The 22498-nt window shown below is 37.9% G+C and overlaps 1 protein-coding gene and 1 long non-coding RNA gene across 17 annotated transcripts in view; one reads left to right on the top strand and one right to left on the bottom strand.

Moving 5' to 3' along the window:
• Nucleotides 1–22498, top strand: part of LOC144198378 (nuclear factor 1 X-type-like) — a 131058-nt gene that overhangs the window by 7449 nt on the left and 101111 nt on the right. For 3 of the 13 annotated variants that reach the window (XM_077719363.1, XM_077719354.1, XM_077719360.1), the window contains exon 1: nt 20266–20901. The exons of 1 other annotated variant lie outside the window; for it this stretch is intronic. In XM_077719363.1, coding sequence (XP_077575489.1) covers nt 20899–20901 — 3 coding nt within the window. In that variant the 5' untranslated portion in view covers nt 20266–20898. Of the gene's footprint in view, nt 1–20261; nt 20902–22498 lie in introns of those variants that run through there. 9 more of the 13 variants (XM_077719359.1, XM_077719351.1, XM_077719350.1 and 6 more) reach the window with 7 other exon arrangements.
• LOC144198382 (uncharacterized) lies at nt 2000–20820 on the bottom strand. 4 transcript variants are annotated; one of them, XR_013326702.1, is made up of 4 exons: nt 20711–20820; nt 20445–20631; nt 9708–9796; nt 2000–9452 (listed from the first exon to the last, which is right to left on the bottom strand). It is a non-coding gene; the product is annotated as an uncharacterized LOC144198382 (long non-coding RNA). The 4 variants fall into 4 exon arrangements; XR_013326701.1 differs by lacking the exon at nt 2000–9452 and having other exon boundaries at nt 9467–9796; XR_013326704.1 differs by lacking the exons at nt 2000–9452; nt 9708–9796 and adding an exon at nt 9813–11026.

The raw sequence follows: 22498 nt of genomic DNA, 5'->3' as shown, positions 1-22498 counted from the left end.
TGAGGGAAGCAATGAGACCATGATAATTTGTGTCTCTGTGTATTTGTGTGTGTGTCTGTGTGTATGAAGCAGATAGTCAATGGGATTTCATTAACATCGACAAGCATTAAAATCTTTGGGCCAAATCAAGGTTTTTATGTCCTAATTGTTTCCCTTTATTAACTTGGCTTGTTATCATGCCATTTTTTTTATTCTCTAGCACAATATAACACACATGTCCGCCTCCCAATCTCAGCAGAAAGCATCCTTGCAGCGGCAGCATGATTTAATTACTTCTCTTTTTCGTGCCAAATCATAATCTGCGCAAGCAGGCCGATAGGATCAGAGTGGGGGAAAAAAAAGATTTTTTTTGGGGGGGGGGGGGGGGGGGGGTTGTTAAGAAAGCTTCAAAATGTTGAAGTAGTTGGTAGACCGTAAATTCCCTACAATCTGCTTAATATCCTCGCTGCTCTCATTAGATTAGAAAACATTAAGGAGATTGCAAGATTTGCCCGCCATTGTTTCACTAAGACAACACAGAGGGCAGAAAGGCCACATTGCTAATTGTGAAAAAAATACCTAGAAAAAAGCATCAACCTAATTCCTAAAACACAACAACAAAAATATCCCGTAAGCTTTAGTGTGCTGATGCTAAACATGTTAGTGATTCAGCAAGTCTTTATAATATATCTAAAAATTAATATAAATAAAAAGTAATAGTATTACTAAAACTTGTGGAGGGAAAAAACTTACCTACTTACAAAATTTGTTCCAGAAGTGGATTCATAACTTGGATTTCTCCCAAGTATGGAGATAGTTTTCCTTGAATTAGCATACAATGTTTAATGGGACTTGCTTAAGACCTTTAAAAATGATAAAAGTACACCAATTTTGCCATGTATGCGACAAAGATGAGACATTTATTAAGTCATTAAAATGAATAACAAATGTGGAAGAATTGCGAGTGGTCAGCTAAGTAAACGTATATAAGGTTAACAGCCTAAAATTATGTTATGCACACTCAAGAAAGATTGTCCTTGATCAATGAGGGTAAAAGTCCATAAACTTGTGTTCAAGAAAATTCAAGAACCAAATAAGGGATTCTTTTCAAACTGGCAAAATGCATTTGCGATATGAAAGAGAAGAGGTGATTAATTTGGGGGTCATGAGGTCACATCTGAAAACGCCAAATTGAATTTGGCTGCATAGGTGGTGGAGGTCTGCAATCTCAGAGTGCTCCTCTAGTTTTAATAATATGACATTTTCTGCAATTTTGGGACTTAGGAACTCCCAGCCAAGTTCAAAGTCCAAATTCCACTTTGGGAACACTGTCATCATTAACCTAAGTCTACATTGGCTATAAAGGAACGAGAAAGCAAAATTTGTTTACCTCCCCTTGTGCTCTTGGCTTGTGAAGTGGTAAAGTTCCTCGGGCAAGTATAAACAAATGAACACAAAAACAGCAATTTTATTGTGCATGCTCCCAGCAGTTAAACTGGGTAATAATAAGAACCATTAAATTTACAGTATGTGCTCTCAAGCCGAGGGAGGCAAATGATATGGCCTCACATTGCATATGGACTGAGGAAAAACACATCAATGTTGCAGCTTGGGGACCAATCACACTTTCCAATTTTGAGGGAAAATAGCACAAAAAGTTTACTCAAAATTTGGCATCCTCATTTATTCGTTTTGGTTACCTGGGAGACTAATGCAAGAGCTCTCTGTTTGTGTGTATATAATGCTGGCTGATTCAGTAAAGCCACACTGGACTGTGGCTTGCGTTTTGGCCATTCAGGCACATTTTGGTCAGGTCCCGGAGGATTTGCATTCCAGTTTGCTAGCTCGGAAAGATCACGTGGCCTCACAAAGTGTCATCGAGATGGTCAGCGAATGTAACCGCCATTACATGTACTCAAAGAAAGATGCACAATAGTTTCTAATTTTTTATTTGGGCCTTCACTTTATGTGGAAATTTAAATTCCTGCATTATGACTCATGTGCCTGACCAATAGGGAAACAGATTTATAAACATATGCATTTTTTTCCAATTTTTCCACAAACAACAACAACAAATGTTCATACAAACTATTTAATTGGGCTCACCTTAGCATAGGGAATGTCGCCATCATAACAAACTACCACTGGAGGCTGCTATAAGCTTTTCACACTACATTAATTGTCTGCATGCTGTCATTTGGAATTTCCAGTGTTATCCCTTTCTTTATAACTGTTGTTAATTCAACATAAATTCAACATAATCACAGAGTGAGCGTTTTTAAAAGTCAATGTATTACTTGAATGTCTCCCTTTATCAATACTATCAATCTAAAAAAATGTAAATGCATACAAATGATGGTACATAACACAAACTATAGTATAATAAATGACAAACTGCTTCATCTATGTCGTATGGGACAACATTAGAAAAAACACAAAAAATTATTAAAAAAATATGCAAGAAATAACTTCAAATTATTACTGTGCTTGTATAACATAAATATGCAGAGAACAGTTATGAAACTAAAATTACGAAAATGCAAAGTTGGTTGTCACATTTAAAAATAGAACAGCTTTGTTCTTTACAGTTGCACGAAAGTCTTAATATAGTTTTGATTGATCTTTGGAAAAAAAATCAAACACGCAGACACATAGTAAAAGACGCCAACATAAAACGATTACAGGAAAATGTGGGTCCAAATTTTAAGCATAGCACTTTGAATTTGAGGTGTGTTCAATTCAAACAAATGCATTGTTATTGCACAAATGGCACGCCATTCTGTTTATTTTGAGAGTGAACTATAATCCAATTTAATTGCTTGGATTGTTCTGTTTTTACTCTACAGCCACATAAATCTAGCTCCAATTATAAGAAGCATCACAATGGTATTTTTTCATTGATAATTCTGTTGATATTTGAACAGATAAAATATTCAGTGTTAAATTTTATTACAAAATAAGTTTTTCTCTATTTACTGTTAATAAAACAGATTATTGTTTTCATTTGGTACTTTTCATTAGTCAAAAAAAAATAATAATAAATATGTATCACATTTGATGTGAATGAGTTGTGCACACCTGTTTTTTGTACAACTTAATATAGAGCAATATTATTTTGAATAAAAAACACTACTAAAGTTTCAATTGCATTTAAAAAAGAAAATGCAGATTACTTTGTATAATATAATGATTTTGATTCAATTTCAGATTCGGCCTGTAGTTATTCAGAAAATGGGCAAAAATATTGATCATCTTTAATCAAACAAAAACAGATCTGTGCAATCATTTTATTTTTATTAAACACCAAATACCACTTTTCAAGCAAGAATATTGGAATTGAAATCAAGTTAAAGTTGCATCTAAATAGTTGGTCGATTTTAAAAATATTTATCCATGAATTGGACTGCATAGAATGAATATTTGGTGGTCAATCAATTGATTAACTGTGACAAAACATAACATTTAGATATTTCTTATATAATGTATTTTTTTTATAATGGTGCCAAGTGTGTTGTTGGTTGGACCACATAGTAAAACTTACTGATTTGTTACTGTGGGTGGGTACGCCAACTGTGTCTGAATGTTTAGCCAAAGTTGGCATACGATGTCCAACATACACAATCAACACCCCCCTACACACACACACACACAACAATTGTATGTTTTATGGGATGCCCATGGATGTCATGGCAACCCCATATCCTCAGCAAGGCTTAGTGCCAAAAAAATGCCATGGTAACTTTTTTTGTTTGTGTGTGCGCTTTTTGAAGTTGCCCAGAAACCTTTGAAGCTTATTAAGTGAAACCAATGGGGAGACAAGTGGACAAGGGGAGCAAAACAGGAGGGAAACTGTGGAAAGGCAGCGTGCTTCCTGTCTCGCCGCCAAAATTGCATCTTTGTTTTAAGGAAGAAAACATTGGGAAGCAGCTTTCTAATGGTGCCTTTTTGTGAATAAAAAAAAAAAGTTCGTCCAAACCCATTACGCTTAGTACTTTGCATTCTAAAGTGTTAGCCCAATATCTCAGGAAGAGTGGCCACCCAATGTTCTGCTGTAGTGTAGTGTCTGGGTTTGATTCCCACTTGGTGGCCGTGGTTGTCTGTCTCTCTGTGTGTGACCTATGACCTTCCCTGGCTTGTGTGGGTTTTCTCTGGATACTCCAACATCCCCAAACCATGCATGCTAAACTGATTCAACACTCTAAATTACCCCCAAGTATGAGTGCATGTATGAATGGTTGTCCATCTCATTATGCGCTGTGATTGGCTGACCACCTACTCAAGGTGTCCCACACCTGGTGCTCATAATTGACTGGGATAGGCTCCAGCACCCTCACGGATCATTGTGAGTATGAGCAGTATGGAAAAATGAATGAAGGAATAATATAGAGCATGAATATAACCTGCAAGTTTTAACTTGTTTTTATCTGTAAGCCTGTCTTAGGCTTGTTTCTGTGTGTGCATGATTGAGTATCTCTAATGAAATGAATCCATTTTTTCTTGGAGTACGCTTGCAGCACCAGTGGCGCTGCCCAGGGAGACAGTGTCAAGCTATGCCAGTTTCATTAGTGCTGATGAATGACCTCTTGACAGCAGAGTGCACAAAACAGCAACTTTGGATGGGCCTAACTGTGTGCCCCCAAACGGGTTACCGTTCAGTATTCTGTATATTGATCATAGATAGTCAGGCTATTTTCTTCTCAAATTTGTTTCTCTTGGATATTTTGCCTTTAAATTGGAGATACCTCCAGCCACGGATGGTATCATTATTTGGGAAGGCATAACGGCATTCATTAAGAGGCCATTAACCGTCAATGGGAGTCGTTTGGTGGAAACTCGTTCATTAGTATTCCATTCAGTTGTAAAGTGGTAGCGGAGCTGCCTCCACTGCCAAATAAAGATATGTGCTTTTTGTTAATTGTTAGAGGAAAAAAATCAAGTCATTTCTTTGGAATGGACTAAAGGACGGCAGATGAGTGGTGTCTTAAACCTTGTTCACTGTTTAAAGCTGGTCTTTCCAACTCGCGTCACTTTCAAACCATCTGTCTTCTCTGTAGAGGATTTGTACATTTTCATCCTCAAAAGAGCGGTCGTACTCTTTGAGGTGTAGCTGACTCTTGTCCTGATGCGGTAGCCTGTATGTTGCGGGCCTGCTCAGTGGTCGCTTCAGTTCCCCAATAATAAATAGTATGTGTGCATTCCTCACTCTATTTGGCTATGGACACCAGATTGCTTTTCTGTGTATGGGGTATCTTATATTTGACAAGTACTTCTTTCTCACAGGCTGTTGCCAGGTTTGAAGTCTTTTGGAATGTTGCGTTGATTGAAAATTCTCATGACGGCAACCCATTGTCAAAAATAATATTTCGTAGACCTAATTGTAGGGATGCCAGGATCACATTTTTGCATGTAAATTGAACTTGGGGATACCAAGTCCTCATAACAAATGTTTTTCTTCTTTTTTAGTTAAAAAAAATCTCAATTTCTACTTGTTTTATTAGAAAATAAAAACACTATCTCAAGAATTTAGTATTTTACAATTATTTCAAATTGAAATGAGGTAGTAATAGGTTTTTGTTGCAAAGCATTTTCCTGTATGTTTAATGTGTCTATAAAAATATGTTTTAAATTGTACTTCCAAAGTAAATGGGCTAATGTCTTACATGTAATCTGTTGTGGGGGCACTGAGCGGTGTAGTTGTGTTCATGTTTCGGGTGCAGTTATCATGTTCATGATCCATGTTATTAATCATACAGAACATTTGGGGTGTTGCCGTGGTGCCCATGTCCGCATTGCCTAGGTACACTCTCCGCCTGGGACAGAGCTCGGCGCTTAGTGAGGTTTTTTGGTGGCAATTTCCATATTGCCTGGGGTCATGTGGGCACGGTGCCCACTCCTGGTGTTGTGGGTGCCTACCGAGGCGTGGGGAGATTAAAGCGGGCGCACTGTGCCACAAAAGGGCCTGTCTAGTGCTTTTTAATTCGCCTATATTAGGGCACCGTGCCAAGGCAGCTCCCTGCTATGGCAAACACTCTATAACTGGCACCACAAGTACTCCCAGCAAGCAAGAGAGGGAGAAAGAGCATGAGAAGACTTTCTTTCTCTTTTTCACACACTTGGACACATGCTTGCGTGCTTGTATAATTAGCAGTCTGTTGCCTTTGCTGGTTTGCAATGAGAGGGGGTGGTGTGGGGGGCTCCCAGCGTTATCATTCACGTCCTATTTCCGTCGCCAAATCCTCCAGGAAAGCAATTTCTTATTTATTTTTTTATTTTTTTTATCAATGTGATTTTAGTTATTTATTCTTGACGCCAACTCCTATTTCTGCCCACCGGCCCGACTAAACGCATAGTTCTAATGAGCCCAAAAGTGAAAATTATTCTCCCATAACGCGGCGTAGAAGAAGAAATCACAGATTATGTTCACAGAAATATCAAAAATTCAGAAATTGGTGAATGAAATAAATTAGTTATTATAGCAGTCACTCCTCCTGGCACTGTTTTATTAAATTATCATTGATTACCTCATCAAATTTTGATTAAAATGCAAAATGTGGATGGATGCAGTTATTTTATAGTAGTCACTAATAGATGGATAGAACCACATAAAATTAGAATGGAAAAAGTTTTTTTTCATCCTGTGTGGCATGCTATCAAATGCGTAACGGCCTGGTGACTACGAACCCCTGCCCAACACAGGACAGGTGTTTGGCCTTGGAGGAGGTCTGTGCTCCATTGAATGTTGCTGTTTACCTGTTTGTGAGCAGGATTATGCAAAAAGTATATGCTCAGTCACGCTAACAGAAGAAAAATAACTTTTAAATGGGCATCCGAATGAAGTTGCAGTTCCAGGAATTTAATTTGTACATTCATGAGAGTTCAGACTCCAAATAACTTCTATCAAACACTCAAAGTGAAGTATTTTTCCTAGTTAAGAAAAAAGAATATGGACCTGAAAAATGGATAGTGAAATAAATACTTGTTTTTACAACTTGGTAGATGTCTGCAGTCTCTCCTCTCCCCTATTAAATAAAATGTAATTGAATTTTAGCTTGATACAAATCCAAACAAGATTGATGAACCACCAGTTTGTTGATTTGGTGGCAATCTGCGCTTATTAAATCTTTTATAGGGCACTCATTTGACTTTTTGGCTGCCACTGACAGCACCAGACGTCCAATATGACTCAGAGAGACATTTACACCGTGTTTGAATAAAATCTATTATTGTCAACAGCAGGCCATTGTTAAATACTAAGACATTTTTCAAAATTCAATTTTAGTTATTAGCGGCCATTAACCAGAGTATGGAGCATCAATGTGTGTTATAAGTATTATGACCATTGTGGGGCGAGTGAAACGTGTCCAGAAAAAGTTGGTCTTGAGACATTAATTGACAATTTGACCATGGTGCAGGTCTGTAATAAAGCACTGAAAACTTGGTTGTGTTAAATCCATGCATTTTGTGGACCGAGATGTGTACTAAGATTAGCAACCGTGTGTATATGTATTACTGGATATTCGTACCCTGAGGAAAGTGGCATGTGTGTGTGTGTGTGTGATCCCTCCTAGGTTCCATTCCCTGAAGTTTTAGTCCAAATTTGTACCGAACACATTGGCATCATTGTTTTTGTATCCGTAAAAAAACCTTTGTTCTCTGCCTTATTTTTGTGATCCAGAAATTTGATAATGCCATGTTCGATAGACTGAAGCTTGTTGGCTTTTTTTCTCCCCTTGCATTTCTTCACCCTCAGTTTCACACTTTGTGACGGGACACCTTACATGGTTAGGAAACATGAGGCATGACACAATATTCGGGTGAAACGTGTGTGTTTGTGCATGTGTGTCTGCATACAAACGCCTGTGTTAATCCAAGTCTCTCCGAGCATCTGGAGCCTCGACACAGTTTAAAGGGCTGGCTTGGCCTGTTCCAAGCTGGACCAGCGTTCGCAAACACACACATGTCCACAGACACACACACACACACACACACACACACACTGTCACAGCTATCTGGGGCACCAGAAGGCCTCGGCAAAGCCAAGGCAGAGGCTGCCCACCTTGGCACCACGAGGTGGGGCTGTGTTGGCGCTTTGAGGGGGACAGAAATGGCAAGGGATAGAGTGGAGGAGATGGATGGGTGAGGGGGGCTCGGGCACCTGGCGCGGGATAATAACCCTGGGAAAATGCCCGAAAATGCAGAGGGTGGAGAAGGCTGTGAATGAATTAAGGTGTGTGTGAGGAAGCACTGAGGTGTGAGCACCCACCACCGATGGGGGCGCACAATACTTGTTGTTGTTATATAGTATAAGTTTTAGCTTGGTGGGGCAGAGGCTGCTTTATTTACTCTTAAGTCATGATTTATGTCTCCTCATCGTTGAACTTAGCTGTTCCTTGATACACAAAAATGTAGTCGTTAAACCACTCAGAGTTAAAAAAAAAAAAAAAAAGTATTCCCCTCAACCAAATTTCCAAAAGGAATTAAAGTATTAGTAAAGTAGAAGAAGCGTCTAAAACCCAAGCAAAGGCAACTGCCTATTATTTTCTTATGTATTTTACCCAATTTTGGGTTATATATGGTAATGAATTCTGACAAAAACGGTGTTTATTCTAATGTAAAAAAGTACAAAAAAGAAACTAAATGACAATTGTCTTATTTTGGCGCAGGTCTCAAACTTTTTAGATGAGTGTAATCTAATTATTATTACATTTATTTGTTCATTTCTAAAGATCCCTAAGCAAGAAAGTATAATCCCCAACAGCATATTTTATGATACATGATAGAACACCTCTCGTATATTTTAGGTGTGACAGTGACACAACCACCTTCAGGCAGCAATATATTTGTCAGCAGCCAGCGAGTGTTGCTGTCAGCGCTTCCAAATATGCAAGACTTCATCAGGAAAGAGAAAATGCCACAGGCTTCCATATTCATCTGCTATAATACATGCAAAAAAAAAGCGAAATATTGAAGTATTTTCTTCAAAAGTCCCAAAATTGGGGTATACTGAAAATGACTATACACTCTTGTCAGCAAATACTCTTATAGTATATGAACTTATAAACATTGTAAATGTGACAAGTTAAGTAAACATGACAAATTTAAACTCACCTTTAGATGGAACTTTAGTAATGTCGTCTAATACTTTTGAAAATATCTTTTTTTCCAATCACCAAACTGGAAAAAAGCACCATAGTACACCATATAATATAATCATATGGGCATCTTACCAATACATACATAAACAGTCCAATAAATATATATATAGATGAATCCAATTTTTTGTTTAGAACCCGTTCAAGGCTCTGTATGTCGAAATTGACAGAGGTCAGATGAGGTCGAGGATAGCATAACCATTCTTGATGCAGTCTGAAGCCCCCTCACTCAACAACCATCCCCCAACACATACTACATGCACCCACATGATGTCGTCTTCTCCGCTTAGCAGCGCAGATGCCCAAGTTGCCCTGCAACAGCTGTCTCACCATGTGCCCGACCAAGTGTTGCCACCCAATGGAGGAGAGAGGAAGTGAGGAGCAGCAGGAGAAGAAAGAAGGGAGGGGAGGGACAATGTCATGAATATTCATTTGGGCCATTTTGTTTGGGTCTTTATTTTCCCCGTTCGAATTACATTACCAATGATAGTTTTGCTATCCTTTTTCCATTATTGGCTCAGAATTTGGACATTTTAAGCGATGGATTCATCTCGACGTTTGTTTGGCATTGTTTACCTCTTGAATTTAGTAGTGACATTGCTACGATCGATCCAACACAGCCTCCTCCTCCTCCTTCTCTACATTTCCTGGTCACGGGATGCCCCCTGGAAGCAATTCGAAAAAAGGGAGGGATGCCGAAGCAATTGGCCACCCTTCGATTGGCGATCAACACTCCAGGCGACCAATGGGATGGAGAGGGTAGCATAGTAACAGGGGGCACGTGGAGTGGGGTATTTTCAAATGCAGTCACTCATCCAAAAAGTCAGATGCCGGATCCAAACTCCATTCCATTCCAGCGATGGAACAAAATGGAGGCCGGGCATGGTGCGCCGCCATTTTAGGAACATTGTTTGGCATACGCGAGCTGTGTTTCCGCATAACGACGAAAAGAACAGTTTGAAATGCTGAGGTGAGGACTACAACTGGCCTCAAGCATTGCCAGTACTTCCCAAATAATGAATGATAATGTATTATAAACAAGGGGCCACAGTTACTAAGATGCTCCAAAGAATTTACAAGCATGTTAACAGGCAGAAACCGGCCAGAGATGCATCAAAATTACACCTTTTAAAAAGAGAAAAATACAAAAATTATAATAATAAAAACAGGATTCAACTAGCAAGCTCTGTTTAAAATTTTATTTTGTGGAGCCCAACTATTTTCAATTCAAAACAGGGTATCATCACCTAAAGTACAGTTTTTGATCGTATTTTTTTTACTATGCATTGGATTTGACTTATTGTACTAAACATCAAACTATTCACAGAAACAGCCCTATTTTCTTTATATTATTCCCCATTTAACCAGGTAAGACAATTGAGAACATGTTCTTAATTACACTGCCAAACTGGAGAAAATATCTTGTTGTCCAAGAACACTGACAACAAATAATAGATTAAAATATTAAAGTGGATCGGGTTGTAAATTGGCACTTCTCTAAAATGGCAGCTCAAAAATTGGCATAATTACTTCAAATTAATAATAATAATTTTGTAAAAGCTTCATGCTATTTTTTTTCCAGAACTGTGTAGTGTTAACACAAAACTGGGTGAGTTAATTTCCTTAATTTCAAACAGGTCCTGGCAATAGAGTTTAATTTGTGTTAAAAATAAGTCCATCATGAAGACATGAATGCAATTTGAAGTCCGTGTTTGATTCAGAGCTCGTTTGTTGAATGCCCGGGAATCATCGAAATGCCTCATCGAATACGGCTCATCAAGCACAAGCGCTTTTCAGGCATCACCATTCTTTTGTCTGGTCTTTTTTTGTTTTAGTGTTGGAAGGAGGCACCGCGTTATGTGAAGCACTGCACTTGGAATTGAACACAAATGTGCCTGTAACCAGTGTTAGATCAAATGTTATGGGGAATTATATTAAATTAAACTTTTTGCATGCACTGAAATTTTATTTATTTAAAAAAAATACAGCAAATTATACTGCAGAGAAACCAACATTTGTTGTGAGTGCCAATTTATAGACACTTTATTTAGATGAACATTTCAACCTGCAGAGATTATGAATTGATGACCAAAGTGAGGGAAATTAATTGATTTATTAAATACCATCATGCTTTGAAATGCTGAAAAAAATACTTTTTTTAACACTTAGTAAATTAATTTAAAATGAATTTGTATATCTGAAGAATGCTTCAAAATAAATGTACTTTTTATTTTAAAACAGCTTTTTATTTATTAAGAAGCCCTTCATTTTTTATACTAAGGAAGCACATGACATTCAAAATACTATAAAATAAAATGACACTGATCTTTTATAATACATTAAAAATATACATAAATAAAATAATTTGCAAGTTGTGCATCAGTCTCGCAAAGCCAGAACTTCAAGGAAATGCCAGTCTGACATTAGATCAAACATTTTATCAATGCGAGTACTATTTTAGACGTTAATTCTGTGACCAACTGTCTACCACAGGAAGGCCTGTTATTCCAGCTTTTTGTCGTCTCTTTAAGATAACAAAATCGTGGTAATCAACTCAAAGACGCCACTGCTGATTTCAGTAATAAACGACTAACACCCCACCAGCTCCACCATGCTTATCTAGAGCCTTAGAAAGGGTTAATAGTTGGCTTGCTTTTGTCTTTAAATTGGATGTTGAAATTTTGGAAAAAGTACAACAGCGAGGTGTGCAAAACTCAAGGACAGATGGATGCAAGTGTTGAGCAGCGTGCCAGAAAAATGATGGCGCTCTCCGCCTTCTATCTGCTGTCATACGCCATGCTAAATAAACGAGGATGAAAATCTCAAGTCAGATTTTGATAAAAGAAAATCAACTTGGGATGGAAAATAGTGGTGAGAGGAGCGACTCGTGTTTGCTCGTTTAATTTTGAAAGAAAGAAAGCAGACAGGCATAAAGAGGGGCAGACGCATGGAGATCACAGCATCGTGTCGCGTATTGGCGAGTAGCTTGCTGCACAGTCTGCCTCCTAAAGCGATAAATCTGAAACAGCATAATAGATAAACGCAACTCAGAACACAAAATACCCTGCGAGGAAAAACTAATAAAAAACGGAGTGATTAAGTGGAATCAGAGCTCTTAGGCGCTATCTAGGGACGAGGAGGGAGTTTGGGAGGCGTTCGTCACACAAAGACTAGAACGGGCCAACACAACAGATGAGAGAGCATAGGGACGGGGGGCCCGGGAGAAGCAGACAGACAGACAGATAGACGGGCAGACAGATAGACAGATAGACAGACCAAAGTGGTGATGGAGGAAAGAGACAAAGTGAGGGACGGATGGGGCAGCGGATCAGAGAGAGCCTCTAGTGTGTCTTGCTCTCCCTTTAAACTAGAGCCAGGAAAACAGATTAGGACTCCTCTTTTCTCCTGGGGCAAGAAAAAAAAAAACACAACTCACACACACACACACACACACATTTGCTCGCCCTCCTCCACAAACATTAGAGTAACTCCTCCCAACTTTGAGACTGACCCGTCCCGCCCAAAACTGGTGCTGATGCTGGCTTGACACTTTGAGGACACAGCCGACGTTTAGGCCCGTTTAAGTGACCCGCACAGCTTCGGGTGACGTTTGCTAACCGTTTACGGCACAAAAAAACGACAAATACACTTTGAACAACCAAGCGTGGCTCACTGTGTCCTTGAATGATAGAGGTTTAATTCCACTGGGCAAGCAGCCGTTTGGCAGCCAACGGCTGTGCTCAAAATTGACCCTGCTTTCTCCATGTTAGGCAGTAGAACCATGACATTTCAATAGTACTCCTTTGTTTGTTAAATTAAATACATTTTTAAAAATAAGCATTAGTTGCATTAGGTCAAAATAGTGGGTTTCTTTAATGGGATAAATTACCTCTACGCCATGCCATCGTTAGTTGTTGTCATATTTATTCCAGTTTTGGATTGTTTTATGTTGATAGACTAAGGTCATGATGATTTTTTGACACATTGATTTTTTGACACATTGATGACACATTTTTTTAATTAGACTCCTGGAAATCATTTTATTTTATCACACAATGTGGTGGACTTTAATCTTCAAAGACCCATATTTTGGGTCATGTTAGCTACATAAATATAATATTATGGACTTCAGCGTTACTGTTTGTCAGTTGATGAATATAAAACTAGAACAAAGATATAGCGTCCCAATTGTATAATTCATTGGCACGTTTTCATAAAATATATATATTAACTTTCATTCTTGTGACTTTTTAAGTTACAGCCAAGTGTTTAGTTTGAAGTTTGATACACTCAAAGAAGTTGAACTGGTTGTTCGAGGTAAACACCTCCTTTCATAAGACTGAAAAAACAACATTACATTGCCTCATTAAAAAAAAAAATCAAAAGAGCTGTCCGACCCATTGAGTAAAAATCTTTCTGAAGTTTTCATTTAATTGTCCATGATTGATCACTGGGGGAAATCCATAGAAAAAGTCTACATATCTGCGTAGTTGTTATAATAATAGAGTTTCCTGGGCGTTTTCACAAATAGAGCAAGTTTATATGCAAATGTGTTGTAGAGCACAATGCCAAAAGCTTTCTTTTATCATGCTTTTTCATAGTGGGATAATTATATGACCAATAGTTTAAGTTATAGGACGTGAATGCTCATTTTGCAGCATTGCAAACCTTTGGCATTCCAACTGTAGATTTTTTTAGATAATCTGAACACATTTTGACACTCTTTCAGAAGTCTCTCGTATAAGTTGAATTGGTTATGTGGGCATTTTCGGCCCGTATGGTTAAGGAGCTCTGACAATAGTTCATTTGTTTTGAAATTTGGTGACTTTGCACACTCCATTACAGGTAAAATTCCAGGTGCCTGATCCCTAAACAGTGTTTGTATTATTTTGAGGGATGCCATGGCTCATATAGGATGAAATTGCTTCTAACAAAGTTCTCTCAATCGCATGGCGTGGTAGCTGGTACAGTAGTATTCTGTTTTTAATGGAGGCACAAGATCCCAACCCCATTGAGTTGTTGTGTGAGAATTTAGGCTGTATTCTATGCAAGAAGTTCCCATCAAGCCAGTCTGATTTATGGAAGGGGCTTCCCGAAGCGTGGGGTGAAATTTCTTCAGATTACTTCAACAAATGAACAGCTACAACGTCAAAGGTTTGCAATGCTGCAGTACTTGCTGCAAATGGAACATTTGTTGTCCAAAGCAAAGCATGTAGATTAATGATTTCAAATGAAAATCATTATTGCCAACCTTGTCAATGTTCAGACTATACTTCATTTTGTTCTTCATTTAATTAAATCAGTGTGTGTTTATACAGAAAAAATAAAATTGTTTAAGTGTACCAAACTTTTGAATGGTATATGTAGTGTATTTTATTTTAACACTGGCAAATGAGAACATTGGTTTCCACTACGCTGACTTCAAAGTAGTTACTTTGCTCCTACAGTCTTCAAGCCAACTGTTAGAAAAAAGTGAATGCGTTTACGTCAGGTATGAAACCACTTCTGTTGCGCAATTTCGGCATTCACTGATACTAAAGTTACACAACACCCATAGCACAGGCGACATTACACTTGATTTTTTACTTTACAGTTGGGATGGGCATCAAAAAGTACTAATTGATTCTTTTAAATTTGCATATCTGTTGAGAAAAAAATAGATCGTACGACTTGGCTCCAATCTTTTACGGGCATACACGCAGCCAATGAAATGAGACTAATAAAAGAAAAAGTATTCCAAACTGAAGTGGCTAGACAAAAAAAAATGTGAAGCTTATTTCAGAAACATGCCTACATAACCAATGTGTGCGTGTGTGAACAAGCTCCTGCGGAAACCCAACCAATAGTGGCTTCCGAGTGCTAACCTCTCCAAAAGTGTGGAGTGGGAATGTGATAGGCTGGCAACAGCGTGGGTGTAAAAAAGAAAGGGCACCCTCCATCCCATTCCACTTTGCCAGGGTCGAGCATTCCTCAGCCTTCCAAAGAACACTTAGTTGCCCCCACCCTTCCCTCTCTCTTTCTATCACCGCAGCACTCAGCAATAGCAATTTACACATCAACCTTCCATCCGCACTTCCTTATATATATTCCTGTTCCTTTCCTCACCCCATTTCCTTCTTGTAGTGACTTCTTGCAACTTTGTAGCTTCCCTATTAGAGTGGTGGTGGGCACACGTGCAGAGGTTCATCCAGGCCAACGTTTCTACATTTGTGATGCTAGACAACACTTGTGCACTGTGCCCAACTCCCTCCTGCTAAAACAAAAAAGGGCCTTGTTTGTTTCCTACTCTTGTCTCCCTTGCTGCACTCCTCACTTGGAGGCGAAAACATCCCAGGAAAGATTTGCAGAAAAAGGAATCAACTGATTTTGTAGAGCCCAATTTATCATTTCTAATGGAAAGTAACGTATTCTATACGTAGGCTTATTCCATTCTTAAATTTTGCACTATTGTAGAATGTTACTGAGGTACTGCAACTCTCTAATGATACATAAATATCATTAATCATTAAAGAACCAGAACACAATGATCTTTATATACATTTTGCTTGAACAAATTTAAAATAGAATGTTGTTTTTTTATAATACAATATTTTTTTTATTAGAAGTTACTTTTTAACCAGAACATTGAAGCTATTTAAGTGTAGAAAAGCCACTGCAAAGAGGTAATGCTTGTCTTTGCATTGTTGTCATGACAGTTAGTTACTCATAAAAATACATAAACAAATTGACATTCTGTAATATTTCACATATCTTAAATACATGTTTTATAGTTTTCTTAAGCTTACAAATTCTAATTCCTTTGCATCTTTCAAAACTGGGCACTAGTTTTAAAAATATATAAGATATTGTACATACGTATTTTAATATTTTTAGTTTTAAAAGGCAAAAGTAATGGATTTATTCTTATACCTTTTTGTACTGTTTTTTTTAAGGGAATTATTAATCGTAATGAGTATTTGTTCTAGATGTTACAGAAGCCCAAAGAACAACATTGTGTTCAATATATCTGTTAAAGCAAATATGATCAGGAGAAAAAAAAATACAATTACCATGCAGGTAAAATTAATATTGCAATTGTATTTTAATTTTTGCAAATATATATTTCTGATTTAAGGAAATGGTCATTATTAATTGAAGTTTACTGCTGACTGTGATTAAACGGTGTGTAATACTAGCAGATTTTTGATTTTGTGTAGGTGGATAATTTAGGTTTGGCTTTAATTCCATGAATAAAATGTACCCCTTCAATGCTGAAATACACTTTTTTAAAACATAACATTAGATGTATGCATATATGTTTGCCTGTGTGTTTGTGTGTGTGTGTGTGTGTGTGTGTGTGTGTGTGTGTGTGTATGTGTGTGTGTGTGTATGTGTGTGTGTGTATGTGTGTGTGTGTATGTGTGTGTGTGTGTGTGTGTGTGGGGTAGTGAATTAGTAAAAATCAGAGCATTTTGTATATGAAAAGGGAATTGTGTGGATAAAATACTCTCAAGAACCAATGTACCAACACAAATTACAGTATACTAGTAGGCCTTACTCAACAAGGTGGCAGTTTTATTCCTAAAATGTATGCGTATTATTGTAGGTCACTCTGTTTAGCATTACTTACATTATATTTTGAATTTGTACATGATAATAAACTCCCCTAAATATTATTAAACAAGCTAAAAATCCACGTTTTATTGAATCATTAAAGCTTAAATCTTCTTAGCGATGCACAATAGTGGACTTTAATTTGAAGTCTTTTTTTATTGTGAATTTTCCGAAGATAATGTTTAAATCATAATTGTTAATATTTATTTATTCAAGAGGCAGTTTCAAATCTCTGATGATGCTATTTTGTTATTTTAAAAGCTGAACATGTGCATTGTGTATTGGCAAATGTTTACACCAGTGGTTCTTAACCTTGTTGAACCCTGCTTTAGTTAAAAATAAAATATGATTCTTCTCAAATACAAAATATATGAACTCCATTGCACCAATGATTGACCAACCAATATCACGTGATTATCTGCTACCAGTAATCGTCAAGCGGGGCATGTTATAGTGTATTGAGATGATGAGTCGATGCCCCACTGAACCCCTGAGACCGACTCACCGAACCCCCAGGGTTCGATCAAACCCAGGTTAAGAACCACTGGTCTACACGATCTGAAAAATATTGCTTTTGTACTTGAAATTATCGATGCAGTATTGCAAGTTTGCCTGTTTTGGCCTTTCTTCAATTTCAGCGTTCAGTTTCATGTGTGCTTGTCAGACAGACAGACAGTCTGTTGGCTCACTTTTCACTTCTGAAACTTTTTAAGACTTCAATCTTTTTGTCCTTGTTATGCTTTCAAAAGAGGCAGGCAGGCCTGTTTTTTTTCCTTTCTACACGGTCATCAAGCATTTGTGTTTCTGCACAAAGCCGAGAGACACTAAGTAGTAAATAAACGAAAAGAAACGAGGTCAAGTGCTGATAAACATATGGCATCCTATAGTGAGCGTGACAGCATCCATTACGACTTCAACCACATTTGTTGGATGTGTGTCCTCAAAATTTCAGTATTTCAGTCTTTGCTTGTAAGGATAGGGTTTGACATACTTCTCTTTATAATGAAATATTTCATAGCCATGTATATGGAGCATTTATATATTTTAATATAGCCAGTATTATAAATTTCACAATTTTCTATGGAAAAAGAACCTGCAGTGAATATACTTAACACTGTTACAGTCTGAATTATAATAAACTATACAGTACATTGACTCTAGGTCATCAATTATATAAATATATTAGTGATTTTAATTTTTTTAATTTTTTGGGCAAGATGAAAAATACTACATTAAATTGGAAAAACAGGCTTGGAATGCTTTGGGCCTTTTTGATGAAATCCTCAGAAGAATTTGAAGCAAATAATAAAAATATGACCAATAGAAATATTTTGTTTTAACAAAAAGATTTTGATTTTAATTATGTATATTTATTGAGAATACAGGCAATTTGGCAGACCCCTCAATTATGCCCTGTACCAAATAAACTGGAAATTCTCCAAATAGGCCAATGCTGTGGAGCAGGTCTCACTATTGCTATATCTGCAAGAGTTTTAAAATGATGCATTATTTGTTGTTATAATTAATATTAAGCCCATATTTAAATTCTGATGAAACTAGTAATTATTACTTTAAGAGATCATTTCAATTCAATTGGCATGGAAGACCAATAAATAAACAGTATTCCTTTAGTGTATTCACAGACCACCTAGTATATATTGTAGATGTTAATAAATCTCATGTTTAATATACTAAATATTGTTATTGATAAAACAGCCAAATTTTTGGGAAACAAAATCTTACACAGACTAAAATGAATAGAACAAAACATGATTGTATTCATTATTTAGTGATGATTTTAGAATGAAGTATTACATTTAAAAGATTTTTTCTGAAATTGGGTCAATTCCACAATGCAGACATTTCAATGTACTTTCACCATCAGTGATTCTTATTTTTATTTTTATTTCATTTGTATTATCACACTGAGCAGTTGAAGTTGTTTTTGTTTGTTTAAATATTGCCATCAAACATTCCTGTGTGTGGCTTTTTGGAGATGGGTGGGGGTCCTCACTTGTCATCCTGGTGGATTTATATAATTTAAACCTGATTAATACAAATTAGGACACCCCTTTAAAACACAAATTCGATTAGACGATAAATAATTGACGTGGCCAAATGTGAGAGGAGGTCATCGATGAATTATTGATGAACCGTCATATTGCAGGAATGCCATCTTGAAATAAAACGGATAACGACACACACACACACACACACACACACACACACACACACACACACACACACACACACACACACACACACAAACTCGCGCAATTCATTATTTGTGCAAGATTTAACCCTTTAGACTGCTAAAGCATATTTATATTTCCAACACATTTGCAGCACTTTCTATCTTATTACGTTTTGATGTATTTATTATATAAATTCATTTGGGGTTTGACACGATAAGTAACTTTCTTATCATTTCAGGAAAATAAATCTTGGTCATGAATTCTTTGCATGCTCCTTATAAGAAACCCACTTACAAGACATATTTTGTTCAAAATCATATTATTAGCATCACAATGACTTCTGTTAAATATTGCGATCTCTGTCCAATTATGTTTTCAATGAAAATACACAAACCGACTTGTTCATAATGCTAAAGGATGGACCCCAAACTTTAGAACACATCCAATGTCTTATTTAATTGAATTTCACCACTCAAATGAACTCGACGCGCACATTTAAGTACAACTTTGTAGATGCGCACTTTCGGTTTTCTGCGCTCCATACTCACACACGCACGCATGCGCACAAGCACCCACGCATGTTTGAGGCAGACTATAATCCCCGCCGGTGCTCTTAATGCTCCTAAATCCGCAGCTGCTGGCCGTAGCCGCTACGCAAACTCCGCACGGTGTTTATTAATAATTCAATCCTCCTCATTACCTTTGTCGCCCACTTAAAGCTTGATAGGACACTCGTGTTGGGTTGCTATTGACGGCAGTTGACGTCCAATACGTTTTGACGGACTTTGGCAGCAAAACAACGCTGCCAGCCATCCCACTTAAGTGGATTGTTGCTTGGCAACTTAAGAATTTAAAGGTTGTCTAGCCAGGTGAAATAAATTGGACACATCGTTTCCAATGGCAGACAAAAGGTTAATAATAAATATTCTTATGATTTATTGCCTTTTAAACTTTGTAAAAGTTTGTTTTTTACCAAATGAACGGGGAATATTATCTTATTTGTCTTTAAATAGCTCGATTATAAAATTATAAAACAGTAGTAACTTATTTAAACTATAAGGACATTTTGGGCTCTTGCTCGTGAATCGAAACCAAGGTTTTTGCATGTACATGCTTGTGTTTGCTCGTTTCGGTTTAGTTTCTCACACAGACGAGTGGAGCGATCCCATTTTCCGCACCCGTCTTCATTTTTACGCATTAAATTGGGATTCGGTGGCCGTGAGCGAGAGAGTGAGGGGGCGAGAGAGGGTGAGAGAGTGAGAGTTAGTGAGGGAGAGAGGGAAAGAGGGAAAGAGAGGGAAAGAGAGGGAAAGAGAGGGAGAGAGAGGGGGACAGAGAGAGAGAGACAGAGAGAGAGCGAGAGATAGAGAGCGAAAGAGCGAGTGAGCGAGAGAGAGAGAGAGAGAGAGAGCGAGAGAGAGAGAGAGAGAGAGAGGTGCGAGTCTAAAACAGATCGAGCGAACGACGAACGAAGCGTCCAACACTTAGTATTTTTTTAAGTACACACAAAGGGACACTGACTTACTGTGCGTACCGTCCTCGTTGTATTCTTCCACTTTTTTTCGCGTGCTCGGAGTGCGCAGAAGAAGGACGATCTGCAGGAGAACTTTGGTCGCAGAAGGACGGACGCACAACGGCACTTTTGGCGTAGACGGACGCCTGGCAGCCTGGCAGTCTGGCAGTCTGGCAGCATGGCCGAGCGCCGTTAAAACCTCGGAAGGAAGAAAACAAGAGAGGGGGAAAAAATTAGCCTGGTCGTCTTTTTGCTGCTATCTCGCACAGTGGACTCACTTTTGGAGTGTCTGAAGCTCTGTTTTGAGGAGCGTGTGTGTGTGTGTCTGTGTGCGTGTGTGTGTGTGTGGAGGCTTCCGGCAACAGCCAAGAGAGCAAGTCATCCTCCCTCTCTCACTTTTTTTTGGAACTGAACTTTTAAAGGAAAATGGGGCATTGAGAGTGTTGGCAGATCTCCCTGCGCTATAATGGTACGTGCTGTGTAACTTAATAGTTTGCTTTTGTTGGCTACGCGGACATTAGTGTGTGGATGTGTGTGTGTGTGTGTGTGTGTGTGTGTGTGTGTGTGTGTGTGTGTGTGTGTGTGTGTGTGTGTGTGTGTGTGTGTGTGTGTGTGTGTGTGTGTGTGTGTGTGTGTGTGTGTGTGTGTGTGAGAGTGTGTGTGTGTGTGTGTGTGTTTGTTTGTATCAACACTCAACTCAACACTGTTGTGGGCCTGCATTTAAATTTTGAGGCCACTTGGATGGTGATCCATACACCTTCCTGAGCATGTTCTGTGACATTTTACCTCTATTCACTTCATACTATCATTTTTTCATCACAAATTCTTATACATATGTTGTTTTAAATTTGAAAAGGCATGGTATATCAGACAAAAAACTCTAAATCTTGTAGACATGAATGAGTTAATGCAGTGACAGTCAAGAAGTGATTATTTAGTGGTGCGTGTATTTGTTTTCAGAAGGAAGCCACTCATGAAAAACTATTTATATATCAGGAGATTCCGCTTGCGAACATGAAAGATCAAGATCTCAGGTGTCATCAAGATTCCTTTCTTTTTTAATACTGTATATATCTCCACAGCTGAGCACTTTATTTGTATACTTAATGACACTCTGCAGACTACAAGGGGGCGGGGAGCTCAAGCTCACAGAGAGCCTTTGTAACCCCCCCTTCTCCTCCGAACAAGTGTTTTAATAGCCCAAGGAGGATGTGAAAGCACCAATGACGACCTATGTAAATTAGGCAAACCTTAAAGGGGCATTTTCTATATAAGAAAAAAAAGCCTTTTTAATCTGACGTGTTTTTTTTATCAGGAAAGGTTTTGCCACTTTGCTAAATATAGTAAGTAGACGAAGATAATAGATTATGAGATGATATAATTAAGAGCATGTGAAGTAAAAACAGAATGCTGAATAACAGGCTTTCAAACTGCTACTGAAGTTTGCAATGTGTACTCATCAGATCAAATGAGTGTCAGATGAAGACCCCTAACAATCCAGATGATAACCATCCCAATTTTGGAAATAACTTGCATTGGGCAGTAACAATAAAATAACTTTGTGGGATTTATGGGATTATAAAAGATTACTATGTATTTGTTGTAGTCTTACTGCAAAGACTAACACCATTACATGATTGGAATGACTTTCATTGTGAATTTACTTCATGGCCATTAAACAGAACACAACTTTGGTGGTTACAAACGACCTTTGGGATTCAGTTGCGCTGGAACTTTCCAGGAGGCCTCGTTTTGTGTTCATCTGAGTTTAACCTGCAATTACTTCCTAATTCAGGTTGCCGTGAAAATGATTCAGTCATATTGCACTGCGCATCCAAGTGAGAGATGCCATCATTCAAGTCCCTGTACTATGGGCGTAGTATGTTTCCTTTAGTGATGGCATCAGTCAAATCTTCCCAGATTCTAGCTGTAATATATAGGTTTTTAGAATATTCCCATATATTATGTTGCAGTCTTGTTTAGTCATCAGCTTGTGTTGCATGCCAGAACAGCAAGCATCTTAACAGGCATCTCTAAACTTGTGATTTGTAACAGCATCCCTCCAA

Source organism: Stigmatopora nigra, chromosome 6 (genome assembly GCF_051989575.1).
Source record: "Stigmatopora nigra isolate UIUO_SnigA chromosome 6, RoL_Snig_1.1, whole genome shotgun sequence".
Classification (NCBI taxonomy): domain Eukaryota; kingdom Metazoa; phylum Chordata; class Actinopteri; order Syngnathiformes; family Syngnathidae; genus Stigmatopora; species Stigmatopora nigra.
Note: the sequence above shows the minus strand (reverse complement) of the source record. Positions and strands in the feature narration are given on the sequence as shown.